Source organism: Nicotiana attenuata, chromosome 8 (genome assembly GCF_001879085.1).
Source record: "Nicotiana attenuata strain UT chromosome 8, NIATTr2, whole genome shotgun sequence".
In the NCBI taxonomy this organism is placed as follows: Eukaryota; Viridiplantae; Streptophyta; class Magnoliopsida; order Solanales; family Solanaceae; genus Nicotiana; species Nicotiana attenuata.
Window position 1 is genome coordinate 16696941 of NC_031996.1, and position 16528 is coordinate 16713468.

The window sequence follows — 16528 nt, forward strand, 5'->3', positions numbered from 1 at the left end:
AGGTGAAATTTTTTTGGGCCAAATTTCTGTTCAATTAAATTTGAAAAAAGTTTAGCCAAAAAAACGTTTTTCACGTTATTTTTCTTCCAAAGGATGTTTGTAGCAGAATGTTTCCAGTTTGTAATAAAAATAAAAATAAAAACCAAAAAAAATGTTAAGAGGAAAAAGATAAAAAGGAAAAAGAATGGGGAAAAACAAGACCCCTCTTCTTCGTATCTGGTCTCATCATCGACAAGAAAAGACCCAATTTTATTGGAGCCCTAAATTTTGTCCTCTCTTCAACTCGCTCTTATTTGTATGACTGATGAATATTAAGTGATTTTTCATGACACTTTTTTTTTGCTTGATTTTTTTGATAGGCGTTAAGCTTTATGCTATGAAGTTACGGAGGAAGAAGAAGAAAGTGGAAGAGAGAGAGGGGGTTGGTCTGGGGAACGGTAAAGTTGAATGAGGGAGAGAGAGGGGGATTTTTCATTAAATGTGGATCCCACAGGTGCCATTTGGCAAGCAACCACTGCCCTCACTCAACTATTACATGATATATCTCACTCAAAATAAAAATTTTCGAATGGAGTCTTATACAATTATTGTTTGTTGTGTGAGACCCAACATAAAATTTCTCCCGCGTGCTGCAACAGTTACATAACAAATATTACTATCAAGTAATGTGGTGAGATGGATATAATTCCTTTATCCATAATCGTAGCTCTAAAGCTCACTTAACACTTTTTTCTCTATAAAGCTCTTATTTTCAAACAACAAGAAAATAGAAAGTTAGGAATGAATTAAAGAGAGAATAGATTTAGTGCTAGAAAGGACGGAAAGTTGAGGATTAAGGTGGAGGGTTAGAAGATAGTATAGCATACTTCTTTACTATGCCGGTAGCTTTAGTTTTTTTTTCCTCTTTTTGGGATATTATATTCTTGGACTCCTGTTTTATATTTGTTGTTGCTATTGTTTCGGCGTGTTGCTTTCTCGTTTCCCCTATTTCTTTTCCATAATTTTTTTATTTTTATATTGCATTTCTTAACTGATGTAATTGTACTTGCCTAAGTGGATAATCTATCGAAAATAACTTCTCTACCTGCACAAAGTAGGATTAAGGTCTGTGTATACACTCTCCTCCGCAAACCCCACTTTGTGGAATTACACTGAGTTGTTGTAAAAAGTGGAAGGTGAATATTAATTCAAATAACAGCTATATATAAAAATTAAATGTATTGCTAATAGTACTAACCTCTATACATTTAGGGCTCGTTTGATATGAGGGATAAGGAATAATTAATCCGGAACTAAATTTAAAAAGATTTATCTCATATTTGGTTGGGTGAAAATTGCGGTATAATTAATTCCGGAATTAGTTATCCCGGGATTGTAGGTTTTTTTTATTCTCATGACGAAATAACTAATCCCGGAATAACTAACTCCGAGCTAATTAATCCTAGGATAATTTCTTTCCAACCAAACGACCCATTAAAATGGGACAAAGAGACTACCATGCATCCATTATAATCTCCTGAAGAGTTATTTGGGAAAAAATTAAGAGGAAAAAGCTAAGGGGCTGTGGAGTTTCAAGATTATTTAGAACCAGGATTTTTCAATATTGCACGAGCTATCGCAATTCTCTGTTTTTGCCCTCCTGATAACTGTAGTCCCCTGTACCCGCATCAAGTGTCATGTCCGTCTTTAAATGCTGATATGAAACCATGGGCGTTTGCTGCCTACGCGGCCTCTATTATTTCTGTTACGTCCACTTTTTCTGATGCTCCATAGGCTATGTTTTGCCTTATGGTTCATGTAAACAATATAGGTTCTTGGCTTACAAGCGCTATGCGCGTCCTCAAATACCTCAGGTGGTATGATCTTATGTCGCGGCCGTCTATTTTTACTATGCCACCTAAAGGATCATAAAATCTTTATATTAGAGCAATTATAGTGGACTTTCCAGATCCACTTTGTCCTTATACCAATTGTTGGACTTTAAAGACATTGAGCTTCAAAGACTTTAAGTATTGGGCTTTAAAGTATAAGAGTGTGAATTGGAAATGGTGGGAAATAAAATGGAGGGAAATAAAAATTTGAATGAAGTGAGCTTTTGACTTGCACTTTGTCCCTCATTGGTGAGGGACAACTACATTTGTGTGCTTATATATAGAATCACTTCATAAAGCTCTTAAAAGGAGTTGAAGAGAATGATCCCTTGCGCCGTCGTCGTCGCTCGCTCGGCTTTGGCTTTGGGGATTTGGATTTGGATTTGATCGATAAGATTATTTTTGGACAAAATTTATTTAATTAATTATTTAATAATTAATTAAATGCCAGATCACTGCTGAAGATTCAGAAGGATAATCTGGCCGCGGTCCTGGCGTAACCGCGGTAGGGCCTCGCCAGAACCCTGCTGTAGATTCAGAGGGCCACTCTGGGGTCCTGGCGTAACCGCGGTAGGACCGCGGCAGGCCGCGTAAACTTCTGAAAAGGCACCTTTTCCAGAACAAATATCACACCTTTTCCAATAATTGCGTATAAATTCTGAGGCATGGCTTCGTTTTTAACACACCAAAAACATTACAGAACTTCCTTCTTTCTGAAAATACTGCATTCTAATTCGCAGTCTCTCTCTCTCAAATTCGTTAGTGTGATTTTGCTCCGTTCTTTAAGTTCGTTGGTATCCTGCAGTTTGTATTGCTACTGTTGTAGGAAGGTTTATTCCGTTTTATCCTGGGAAGATTTAATCTATTACCTTGGCAACATGTGAGGGGGTTAAAATTCTTTAAGGACGCACAAGCAAATTGTGGACTCGGAATATTTCTTAATCTTTACTGTTCTTCCAATTTCTTTTATTCTTCTAACAGTTTTCTGATTTTGTGTTTTAACATAGTAGCAACAACAAGCTTAAGGAATTTTAATTTTATACTAACGTTTCTGTGTTAAAATATATATTAAACTTTTATCTATTGTATATTGGTTTGGAGACTAAAGCCTTCGTGCTTTCTACTCCAATAATTGTTCTGTCCGATTTAAAGTATATCAAAACTTTACCGGAATAATAAACGTACGGGTTTGAAGTATATAAAAACTTCACCATTGTTACGTGTTATATGTTTGATTTGGTATTCAGTTTGAAGATATCAAAACTTCACTGATTTAACAAAGTTCTGTTTTGTTTCCAACTCTACAGAAAAATGACGAATGAAAACCAAACTAATGAAAATGTTGCGGGAACGGGTGCTACTGTTACGAGTGTTTCTACCTCGTCAAGCCGTTCAACTCCTGCTCATGCTATGGCACCAGCAGAAAAACCCGGAAATTTTTCCGGTATTGACTTCAAACGTTGGCAAATGAAGATGCTTTTCTATCTTACTACGTTAAGTTTGCAGCGATTCATCAAGGAGGATCCTCCGGTCCTGGCTGAAAACACTCCAGATGACGAACGATGTGTTGTAACTGGAGCATGGAAATATTCTGATTTCTTGTGCAAGAACTACATCTTGAGTTGTTTGGAAGATAGCCTGTACAATGTCTATAGTGTCATGGAAACATCAAAAGCGTTATGGAATGCGCTTGAGAAAAAGTACAAGACTGAGGATGCCGGACTTAAGAAGTTCGTGGCTGCTGGGTTTTTGAATTTCAAGATGATTGACACTAGGTCGGTCATAACTCAAGTCCAAGAATTACAAGTTATTGTGCATGGCCTCCTTGCTGAAGGTATGGTCATTAATGAGGCCTTTCAAGTTGCCGCTTTCATTGAGAAATTACCTCCGTTGTGGAAAGACTTTAAGAACTATATTAAACACAAGCGGAAGGAAATGACGCTTGAAGACTTGATTGTTCGTTTGAGGATAGAAGAAGACAACAAAAATGCTGAAAAGAAGTCACGTGGCAACTCGACAATAATAAGGGCTAACATTGTTGAGGAGGCGCCACAAAATAAGAAGAGGAAAAAGGCAACCAAAGAATTATCCAAGCAAGAAAAAGTTCGAGGGTAATTGCCACAACTGTGGAAAGTCTGGGCATAAGGCCGTGGACTGTCGTGCACCAAAGAATGATGTACAAAAGAAAAACAAGAAGAAGAATCAAGCAAACATGGTTGAAAATGTTGAAGACATGGAGGACTTGTGTGCCATGTTGTCTGAATGCAGCTTGGTAGGAAATCCTAAAGAATGGTGGATAGATTCTGGAGCCACCCGCCATGTTTGTGCTAACAAGGAGTTATTTTCTTCTTATGCCCCCGCAGGACCCGACGAGACAATTTTCATGGGAAATTCGTCTACAGCCAAAATTGAAGGAGTTGGCAAGATTGCGTTGAAGATGACGTCGGGAAAGATTGTGACTCTAAACCAAGTTCTCCATGTTCCAGAATTTGCAAGATCTGGTGTCTACCTCACTTCTTGTCAAGAATGGATTCAAATGTATTTTTGTTTCCAATAGTATTGTACTAAGTAAGAATGATATGTATGTAGGAAAAGGTTACCTGAATGAGGGCCTTTTTAAGCTAAATGTAATAGCAGTTCCTATCAATAAAGTGAATGCTTCTTCTTACTTACTTGAGTCAAACACTTTATGGCATTCGCGTTTAGGACACGTCAACTTCAAAACATTGCGAAAGATGATAAATCTAGAAGTATTTCCAAAATTTGATTGCATTAATTCCAAATGTCAAATATGTGTAGAATCAAAGTATGCTAAGCATCCTTATAAGTCCGTTGAAAGGAATTCAAGTCCTTTAGACTTAATTCACACAGATATTTGTGACATGAAGTCAACACCATCTCGCGATGGGAAAAAGTATTTTATTACTTTTATTGACGATAGCACGAGATACTGCTATGTTTATTTACTTAATAGTAAAGATGAGGCAATTGATGCTTTCAAGCAATACAAGAGTGAAGTTGAAACGCAACTAAACAAAAAGATCAAAATGATAAGAAGTGATAGGAGTGGCAAATATGAATCTCCTTTTGAAGAAATATGTTTGGAAAATAGCATTATTCACCAAACAACTGCCCCTTACTCTCCACAATCGAATGGAATTGCGGAGAGGAAGAATCGAACGTTGAAGAAGATGATGAATACATTGCTAATAAGTTCTGGCTTACCACAGAACTTGTAGGGGGAAGCTATACTTACAGCTAACCGAATAATCAACTGTGTACCTCATAGTAAAACACAGTCCATTCCTTATGAAAAGTGGAAAGGAAGGAAGCCCAGCTTGATATACTTCAAAGTGTGGGGATGTCTAGCTAAGGTACAAGTTCCTAAACCTAAAAGGGTTAAGATAGGTCCAAAAATGGTTGATTGTGTATTTATTGGATATGTAACCAATAGCAAGGCATATCGTTTTCTGGTTCATAAGTCAGAAAATCCGGAGATTCACGTTAATACGATAATAGAATCAGATAATGCTGAAATCTTTGAAACTATTTATCCGTATAAAAAGGAAAGTGAAGTGACATACCAAAAGTCAAAATGACCTCGGGAGGAAATAACAGATGGTATGCCTAATGAAGAAAATCCAAGAAGAAGTAAACGTCAAAGGACATCTACATCATTCGGTCCAGATTTTCTGACTTTTCTGTTAGAAAATGAGCCTCGTACCTTCAAGGAAGCAATGTCTTCATCAGAAGCACAATATTGGAAAGAAGCGGTCAATAGTGAAATAGAATCCATATTGAGCAACCATACATGGGAATTGGTTGACCTTCCTCCAGGTAATAAAACATTGGGTTCTAAATGGATTTTCAAGAAGAAAATGAAAGACGATGGTACTATTGACAAATACAAGGCAAGACTTGTTGTCAAAGGATTTAGACAGCGAGAAGGTCTTGACTATTTTGACACATACTCGCTGGTAACAAGAATTACATCCATTTGGATGCTAATAGCGTTAGCCGCCTTTATGATCTTCAAATCCATCAAATGGATGTAAAAACAGCCTTCTTAAATGGTGATTTAGAGGAAGAAATCTACATGGACCAACCTGAAGGTTTGTGGTTCCGGAAAAAGAAAAGAAGGTGTGTAGACTTGTTAAGTCTCTTTATGGACTAAAACAAGCACCCAAGCAATGGCATGCGAAATTTGACCAAACAATGTTGTCAAATGGCTTTAAGATTAATGAATGTGATAAATGTGTTTACATTAAGAACGTTCCAAATCATATAGTCATTGTTTGCTTATATGTTGATGATATGCTAATAATGAGCAAAGACATTGCCGACATTCAAGCTACTAAGCACATGCTTGCTAGTAAATTTGATATGAAAGACTTAGGAGTTGCCGATGTAATTCTAGGAATTAAAATCAAAAGGACTCCTAAGGGTCTAGCTTTGTCTCAATCACGTTACGTGAAAATGGTACTTGAAAAATTCAAACATTTGGAATTTAGAAGTGCAAGAACTCCAATTGACTTAAATCATCATCTTATAATAAAGGTGAAAGTACGTCTCAATTGGAGTATGCTCGTGTATTGGGAATCTTAATGTACATCATGAACTTTACACGACCTGATATAGCTTGTGCGATAAGTAAACTTAGTCGATTCACAAGTAATCCCAACAAACATCACTGGGTAGCAATGAAACGAGTTCTGGGATATTTGGAATATACCAAGGACTACGCTTTGCACTACAATAAATATCCTGCGGTTATCGAAGGATATAGTGATGCAAATTGGATAACCGGCTCAACAGAAACAAAGTCCACAAGTGGATATGTTTTTACTGTTGGTAGAGGAGCAGTATCTTGGAAGTCTTCCAAACAAACGTGCATCGCTCGCTCTACAATGGAATCAGAGTTTATAGCTTTGGATAAAGCCGGTGAAGAAGCTGAATGGCTTCGAAATTTCTTAGAAGACATTCCGTTCTGGCCAAAACCTTTGGCTCCTATTTGCATACATTGCGATAGTGAGGCTGCAATAGGACGGGCAAGGAGCGTTATGTATTACGGAAAGTCTCGTCATATACGACGAAGACATAACACCGTTAGACAACTACTTTCTAGTGGAATTATCACTATTGATTATGTAAGATCAAAGGATAATGTGGCGTATCCGCTTACAAAAGGCTTAACTAGAGAGGGAGTTGAAAAATCATCTAAGGGAATGGGACTATGGCCGAGGACAAGTCAACATGGCGGTAACTCTACCTAGAATTTTGGATGTTCCGAGATCTAGGTTCAAGGAGCTCAAACAAAGTTGTGATTGACCGGTTCAACATTGTCAAAGTAAAATCTTTGGTCCCTTCTCGTGATGAAGACAATGTTCAGTAACAAGGATAGAACTTTACACGTTCTTTAATGATTACCTAAGTTTGATGTGGTATTTATCAAATAGTGTCAATCTAAAGGATTACACGTTTAGGAATCACCTATGTAAGTGTGAAGTGGAAGTCGCTTCAATGAGAATTTTGTAAGGCCAATTCTCTACACACTTATGAAATCAGGCAGTGTTAATGGCTGAAACGAACACAACAATGAGAACCAAAAGACGGTTAAGGGTTGGTTGTGTGACATATGGTTGTTTAGGTATACACTAAAGTTCGACGGTTTAAAGATATCAAATCTACCGATTGACCGAGTATATCCGACATATGTTCACTACGGAAAGTTTAAAGGGAAACCTACTTATCCAGATGCGATTAATCCTTACTTGCAAATCACACAGCTTTCATCTATGATCATTCTTGTTACAGCCATTCCCATTCATGTGGGGGATTGTTGGACTTTAAAGGCATTGAGCTTCAAAGACTTTAAGTATTGGGCTTTAAAGTATAAGAGTGTGAATTGGAAATGGTGGGAAATAAAATGGAGGAAAATGAAAATTTGAATGAAGTGAGCTTTTGACTTGCACTTTGTCCCTCATTGGTGAGGGACAACTACATTTGTGTGCTTATATATAGAATCACTTCTTAAAGCTCTTAAAAGGAGTTGAAGAGAATGATCCCTCGCGCCGTCGTCGTCGCTCGCTCGGCTTAAGGACGCACAAGCAAATTGTGGACTCGGAATATTTCTTAATCTTTACTGTTTTTCCAATTTCTTTTATTCTTCTAACAGTTTTTCTGATTTTGTGTTTTAACACAGTAGCAACAACACCAATGCTGTTGTTGGTTTTCCTGCTTCGATTTTTATTGTAAACCCCTTGAAAATAATCACATTGGACCTAGCTAAGAAGGCGCTCTAACCAACTGAACTATGAGAGCTTGTTGCTCTATTATTTCAGTTCAAAATATTTAATCTCTTATTTCACGGTTTTGCTATAAAATTCAAATATAGCTACGAATGATAAATTTGCTGAAAGTATAGCTATGAATGATAAAATGCAATATAAATATTTGATGTGTCGCGTAATTTTCCCCTTTTTAATAGCACCCGCTTGCAATAGAAGCACAATATGAGGAGAGGTTGGACTGTGATCAAAACCAATGCAATTCTCCACGCGATAAATAGGCCAATTGTGCAAACGATGGTCATTGCCGAGATTGGTACTCCCTCTAAGCAACTTCATCCGTGCATCCTTTGGTTGTGAGCCCCGCCTAGAGGGCGGCGCTAAGGGAAGGGCGTAGTGTTAAATCTGCATCGCCATTCACTTTTACTTGTCCATTATACTAAAAGTACATTTTCACATTTACTTGTCCAATATATTAAATCAAGAGAAAAACAATCCTTTTTTTTCGTTTACCCTTATCATTAATTACTTATTTCCCAAATCATTTTCCAATACTTTTAAAAATACTATCATTATTATAGATAAAATTATAAAATACATACTTTGTTTATTTTTTCTTAAAGAAAGTGCAAAATAAAAAATAAATAACTTAAAGTAAACGGAGGGAGTAATTTTTATTTCAGTATAGTCGAGTTGTTTAGACTGGTCGGTTGGTGTGTGCTATTAAAAAACAGGTTTAATATTACAAGTAAACGAGAGAGTAAAGTTAAGAGGTGAAATAACAAAAAGGCCCCATTCCTCTTCCCGTTCCCCAGTTCCCCTATGTAATAATAAGAAAAAAAATGAAAAATTTGTTATGAAATATTATTTGTAGTGGATGTCTATAACTCCTAAAGAAGTTACTCCCACTACTCTTCTCCATTATGTAGATAACTCCCACTACTTCTCACCATTATAGTTGTAACTCCCACACCTTCATAACCTCCCCATGATCTTCCTCCATGATCTCAAATGTTTAATGTCATGTTTATGGCATTCTTTTGTATGCCTCTATGTAATCCTATAAATAGAGGGTTTTGGCATCATATTGTATACACTTGAATACCATGAAGAAATAAGATTCTTTCCTCTCTTCCTCTCTACATTGTTGTCTATTTTATTGTTCTATATTGTTACTTTGAGCTAAGTTTCGTAACACGTTATCAGCACGAAGCTTTAATCAACCTAGAAGATATGAATGGTTGACAACCTTGAACCAGTTTGGTTGAACCAATGGAAATATGGGCATTATTACGAATGCCATATAATGTTTAGTTTGCCTCTATTATCCAGGGAGTATTATTTTTCAAATTATACCATAAATTGTGTATTTAGCTTATGTTAAAATTTACGATTTGTAGTTGCTTTGTTTAGAAAAAACTGAGCTTTGATTTTAAGTTTTCATGCTCGTATGGCTGTATATGTCCACTAACTTTGTTCCTAGTTCTAAAATTGATCTTATACAATTATAACATCATGCTATCATTGATTTTCCATGATATTTAAAGATCTTTGTGAAACATTAAAAAGCATTCTGGTCATGTTGTGTATTAACGAGGACTTTTAAGATCAATGGCCTAATCTAATTAGGTGCAACATTTTTATGTTGATAATTGACAAAGTGATATCATTATGTTTTACTAGCCTATTTTGACATCATCTGTATTAAAACAGAATATGCTAGCAATAGTTATTACTTAAGATTATTTGTTTTTTAAAGTTAAGTATATTTAGTTATGTGTTTCAATTCTTGTGTGCATTTTATTAAATCATGCATTAGTATGCAGTAATACATCACATAGTAATAACGCTACATGGTGATTCTCTTATTGACATATTTATATGTAGGATACTAGCACACGAGTTTGTACTTTATCATATTTTTATTGATAATAGTTCTTATCATTTCCATTTAGCTTATTTTTTATGATAGATTTTACTATGTGGCTACATAAAATTATATTCCATTCCCTGATGTGAATCAGACCATTTGTGATAAACATTATATAAGGATAAGACGGTGGGTTCAAGTCCCAACGCACCATGAGGGTAAGACATCGAGTTTTAAGTCCTGATGATCCATGATTGTAAAAGTTGGGTTCGAGTCCCAACTCATTATGGCCTAACATGTTTTTATATGGGTCAGGCATTGGGTTTGAGCTCCAATGCACCATATGGATGACATAGCGATGACTAAAGAAAAATAATATATTTTTCATGGAAAAGCATGAATCTTGTCCCACTTGATTTGCACCATTCTTAAAGTGAATGTGGTAGCAATGCATAATAAGTAAATGAAGACAAGTGGTTGACCAATGAACATGGGCGTGCCATTGATCAAATAATAATAGTCATCATTATGGTATTGTAAAAAATGAGAACAATAAGGGTTCTCGAAGTAATCCTTCAATAGGTGAAGGAAATATTTACCATCAAATTGGTATGAAAAATTTATAAAGCACGTCGCGATAATTATACTCCATTCTTTGAAGAGAATGTGACTTGTGCATTGAGAATGCAGATTCATTCCTGAAGGTGAATGTAACAATATGTGATAAAAGTAATGAATAAAGACGTGCAATGCATGATTGGATACATACCACAACTCACCTCTAAGGGAGGTTTGAGACAAAGAGAGATAATAAATATTACTGTGTGATTACATGAATATATCATTGGTCGCGTACATGTGGTACATCAAAAATAATTTGGCATGTCTTATAAAAAGTTATTAAAGGCAAAAGTAAAGCAAGAAATGATTTTGCTTATGATGATTTTGACCATGACAATTATTATTATATGATTTTCTCCGTGAAGGAGACATTCACCATATGGATGGTGTGACAAAAGATCTTGTAGTACAAAATCAATTAAGAGCTCCGGAAGAGCTAATTTGTTACTACCCGGATGAATAAAATTGTAGTAAGTCTCAAAAGAAACTTTTTGAGTTTCAAATATATTAGCCAAAGTGGTTGGCATATTGAGACTATAAATGAAAGGAAGATTGGATTATCTTCATATTACTATAACATACCTGGGTAAATATGAAAGGTACCCGACTTTTCTTCTATTTGTACCTAACATAGATGTATAAGCATGGATGATAGAATCACATGCCATAAGTAAACTAAGAGGTTTATTTGAAACAAATATTAGTTGGCATGACCGGTTGACCATCCCCGGTTTAATTATGATGTGAAATTGATTGAGAAATTCACATTGGCATATATTAAAGAAATAGAAGATTCTTTAAGAATTCTCTTTGTGATGTTTTTTTCTCATGATATACCAATGTTAAGGTTGGATTGAATCCCTTGAATATCTGGAACGAATAAAAGGTGATATATATGTATGGGCCCAATCACCCGCCATGTGGACCATTTACTATTATATGATTTTAATAGATTGCATCTATTTAATATGGTCACATGTGCGTTTGTTATCAACTTGCACTTTGGTTTTTGAAAGTTGTTTGCTCAAATTTATTAGAGCACAGGTCAGAAATATATATATGATAATTTACTCTTGATTATGCTGGTTTAAATCCAAGTTGTTTAGAGAAATTGTATTGCCTCCAATTATAGCTAAACCATTGGTTATGAGAAGCAAAATTCAACAATTAGAAATTTGTATGAGTATATAATTTAATATACAACAACCACTTGTATGCATTAGCACATAAGTTATCTATAAATTCTCCCATCACAATGGTATCACGGTCAGAACCAAATATCCCATCTAGAAATATGGATGTGCTAATAGTGATTTAATGTGTGGTGCCACAATGCACCAAAGATGGGTTCCCAAATAAGTTGAAAAAATGTGTTGTGTATCCTAACCTTAGCGGAGAAAAGGGCAGACTGAAACAATGATACGTGAATGAATTATTATAATACATCTAGATCCTCGTACAAGAAATGTGAACTTATGTGAACTTGAAGTTTCAAGTGATAATTTCATTCCAAAATTATTGCAGGGAGCATTTGCTGACCCCAAAGCTAAATGTCATATTTCAGCTGTTAATGCACCAAAATAAGATAAAGTCATGAATGGAACGATTTATGACACGCATGAAGCGTAATAGACTAATCCGGTTCCAACATAAACTCCTTGGAAGAAGGATGAGCAAATTCAAGATGTCATAATAACGGAGGCAAGTGCTTTTATAGAGCACCCATGACTAAACAACTTTATAAAGACCTCATGGGGAGAGGCTCAGGTACCTGAAAAGAATGAGATCTCGATACGTATATGTCTTTATTGTGCGCGATGATGGAAACCAGATGTAAAATGATCGTTGACGATGTTGTTTAATAAATGTAGCGCTCCAATATTATTAATATTGACGAGGATCTTGAGCTAAAAATCTATCATGGATATTTGGACAATAAATGATTGCTAATGAAAAAAATATGCAATGAAATTCACTTCACCTGAAAAATGTGAAGTTGGACGGATAGTCCCCACACCTGAAAGTGAAATGAAAAATCAAGTCGATAGACATAAAGACGACTTGTGGCACAAAATTTTTGTAAATATCCTGGTATTAGGAGACATGTTCTCCTGTGGGGGGTCTGACAATACATTTGATATGCATATAATGAAAATCCTTGAATGATTTAAATTGTTCTGAAGCATATTAAGGTTCCCAAGAAATTTATTAAGTAAATCTTCGGCAGATCCTTATGTAGATTAGAGCGATCATGGCGTACATGATTTATTTTTGTGTCTAGTGCAATTGGTGCACTAATATATCTGGCTAGAACCATGAGTATAACAATATGCTAGCAAGATATAGTTTTATTTCAATGTGGAGATATTGGAATACAATTGGTATTATATTTCAAAAGGAATACTTGATTTAGATTTGTTTATTCTAACAAATATCGCCAAGATTTTGTTGGTTATGCAAATGCAGGCATTTTCTGAAGTTCGTTCTTTAAACATTCTATTTGCATGTGAGAGTACTGCCATATTATCATATTACAAGGCAGTTAATTGTTGATATTTATTCAAGTCATGCCAAGATAAGCAACTGATAAAGCAAGGGGCTCAACACACAACAGACGTGTGACTTGACTTTGAAGAGAAGATTCCAATAATACTGAAGATAATGTTGTTTGCTTATATCAATTGAAAGAAGGACTATCGAAGGAGACAAAATAAAGCACATTCACCAAAGTTCTTCAACAAATTTGTTCAAGTGATAATTTGACAAACTTCTTCACAAGACATTGCGGATCTCAATATTAGAGAAGTTGTTATACAAGCTTGGAATTCGTCGTCTCCGAAGAATAAAGTGATGTTTTCATCAGGGGGAGGCAAATACGCGCTGTACTCTTTTTTCCTTCGCTAAGATTTTATCCCACTGGGTTTTTCTGGCAAGGTTTTTAATGAGGCAGCAAATAATGCGTATTACAAGATATGTGTACTCTTTTTCCTTCACTAAGATTTTTTCCCACAGGATTTTTTCTTAGTAAGATTTTAACGAGGCATATTATCTATAGACATCCAAGGGGGAGTGTTTTGAAGTATTATTTTGTAGTGGATGTCTATAACTCCTAAAGAAGTTACTCCCACTACTCTTCTCCATTATGTAGATAACTCCCACTACTTCTCACCATTATAGTTGTAACTCCCACACCTCCATAACCTCCCCATGATCTTCCTCCATGATCTCAAATGTTTAATGTCATGTTTATGGCATTCTTTTGTATGCCTCTATGTAATCCTATAAATAGAGGGTTTTGGCATCACATTGTATACACTTGAATACATAGAAGAAATAAGATTCTCTCCTCTCTTCCTCTCTACATTGTTGTCTATTTTATTGTTCTATATTGTTACTTTGAGCTAAGTTTCGTAACAAAATTGGCCTAATTGCTTGCACAAAAATATTTTTAATGAGGCAAGCTGCTATAATTAATAAGATACATATATAGCTTACAACATTTTAGTTTGAATATTTCCAAAAAGAAAAACCAAAATACATTGCAGCAGCATGTGTTCCTTACTGCCCAAATATCTCCGATCCAAAACCACCACTCTTCCACCGCAGCTCCGCCGCTACCTACCTTCTCCGGGTCACCGGAGACATCGAATCTCCGTCTTTACTTAAAAACCCAATAATGCCCTTATCTAATACCATATTAATGTTTCGACGCCAATTTTGTAAGCTTCCATTTGGAGTAGTATCAAAAGAGGAGCTATTGAGAGAAGGATTGCAGCCGGAGCTGATGCCGAAACACGTGGCAATTATACCGGACGGTAATCGGAGATGGGCTAAGGAGAGAGGTTTGTCGCCGGAAAAAGGTCATGAAGCTGGGAAAAAAGTGCTCGGAGATTTGTGCCGTTATTGTTCGAAATGGGGAGTCAAAGTTCTTTCTGCTTATGCTTTTTCTACTGAGAATTGGTCAAGGCCCAAGGTAAGTACGAGTATTTAGTTAATTTTTCTTTTTAATTTTTTAATTATACATTGGCGAAGAGAACTAGGGAAGAGGAAATTACAATGTGAGAATTAATTGGGAGTGAATCATGTAAAAATTCAGATAGTTAATCAACTCATATTATTGGTGCAAAATTTTCACTGATAAAGAATTCCAATTTAAGGCTTATTTAATTTGGTTTGATTAGATATGATTGTCCAATTACATTTTCTTATTCCGTGATAATTATTTTTTGTATTTGAAGTATATGAACAAGCTGCAATCTGCAGACATTGATAAACATGAACTGTTTCAAAAAATATTTTAAGTAATATTTACACAAAAAATTTCACCATAAGCCCTTATAGGTTAATGGAATTTAAGATAAATTTGTCAAAGTGCATTCAAAATTTCAGATTTTTTCACACATTTCTGCAATTATATACTGGGCAGGCAGAGGTAACTTTCTTGATGACGAGCTATTTTGAAGGGCTTATTCACGACTTCATGAGGTACTACTTTTAACTGAAAATCAACTATTAAAATCTTCTTGTATATGGGTTTTTGTTTTAATTATTTTATTCATTATTGCAACAACAACACTAACATACCCAGTATTGTGCCACAAATGGGGACTGGGGAGAGTAGAGTGTACACAGACCTTACCCTGCCTTTTCCGCTGCCTTTGATAAGGCTGAGGGGTTATTTTCGGAAGACCCTTGGTTCAGAAACGGAGTGGTCGAAGGGGCAATAACAAGCAAACCGATCTGACAACCAAAGCAAAAATGCAAAACTAGCAAAAGGTAATGCAATCAGAAAACCGAAACACAAGACAACAACAAGTAGTAACAGAAAACCAGAGGTACGAAAAAAAAACATGGAAGGCACCAAGTCGTATGTCAAAGCTACTGCTACAAACAGGGACAACATTCGACCATCTAACCCTTTACCTTTATTCTCAACCTCCGCACCTTCCTATTTATGGTCATGTCCTCAGTGAGCTGGAGCAACGCCATATCTTATCTAATCACCTCTACTCAATACTTCTTCGCCCTGCCTCACCTTACTCATTATTGCAATGGTCCTGAATTTACAATTCTTTTACTACTTTCTTATTATATTCACTTGTTTCCCTTTACAAAATTTTCAGAGGTATTGCACTTTGTACTTATTTTAATGTTTTTAGGTACGGGATGAAAATGTCCATTATTGGTGATAAGTCCAACCTTCCCAATTCTCTGAAAGAAGCAATAAACATAGCTGAAGAAACCACAAAGGACAACACAGGACTTCATTTTGTGGCTGCACTTAACTATGGTGGAAGATATGACATAACACAAGCAACTAAAAAGATTGCTACCAAAGTTAAGGATGGAGTTATTCAACTAGAGGAAATCAATGACAAATTAATCGACCAAGAATTAGAGACGAAGTATTTGGAATATCCTAATCCTGATTTACTCATCAGAACTAGTGGAGAGCTGAGAATTAGCAATTACATGTTGTGGCAATTGGCTTATAGTGAATTCTGCTTTGTGGATAAGTTGTTTCCTGAATTGGATGAAGCTGATTTTGTAGCTGCTTTGCGTTCTTTTCAGCGAAGGCAAAGGAGTTATGGTGGAAACAAAATTTAATGAAAGGGTAACAATCAGTTGTTGAAAGCGAGCCGTCGAGCAAGGGTAAAATTGTCTCCGTGTGACCTATGATTGCATTAGAGTAGGCTGTCTACATCTTGGGGTATGGTTCTTTTCCGGACCCTTCGTGAACGCGAGATGAATTGTACACCGAGCTGCCATTTGGCAACAATCGGTACTTTGTGAATTCTATGAATCAAATGTATGAAAAGGAACTTTTATTATTGATGTTTGTAATTTCCTATGGAATAAAAAATCGTAGTTTGTGCTCA

The 16528-nt window shown here is 35.8% G+C and overlaps 1 protein-coding gene across 1 annotated transcript; it reads left to right on the top strand.

Moving 5' to 3' along the window:
- Positions 14135-16528, top strand: LOC109230986 (dehydrodolichyl diphosphate synthase 2-like). Its single transcript, XM_019396504.1, has 3 exons — positions 14135-14622; positions 15076-15134; positions 15809-16528. Exons 1-3 carry the CDS (start codon positions 14326-14328, stop codon positions 16254-16256), a joined length of 804 nt encoding a protein of 267 aa, XP_019252049.1. The 5' UTR covers positions 14135-14325; the 3' UTR covers positions 16257-16528.

Coding starts and splice junctions, on each gene's coding strand:
- LOC109230986 (XM_019396504.1), top strand. CDS start 14,326: ATGCCCTTATCTAATACCATATTAATGTTTCGACGCCAATTTTGTAAG. Junction 14,623..15,075: donor AGAATTGGTCAAGGCCCAAG/GTAAGTACGAGT, acceptor TATACTGGGCAG/GCAGAGGTAACTTTCTTGAT. Junction 15,135..15,808: donor CTTATTCACGACTTCATGAG/GTACTACTTTTA, acceptor TAATGTTTTTAG/GTACGGGATGAAAATGTCCA.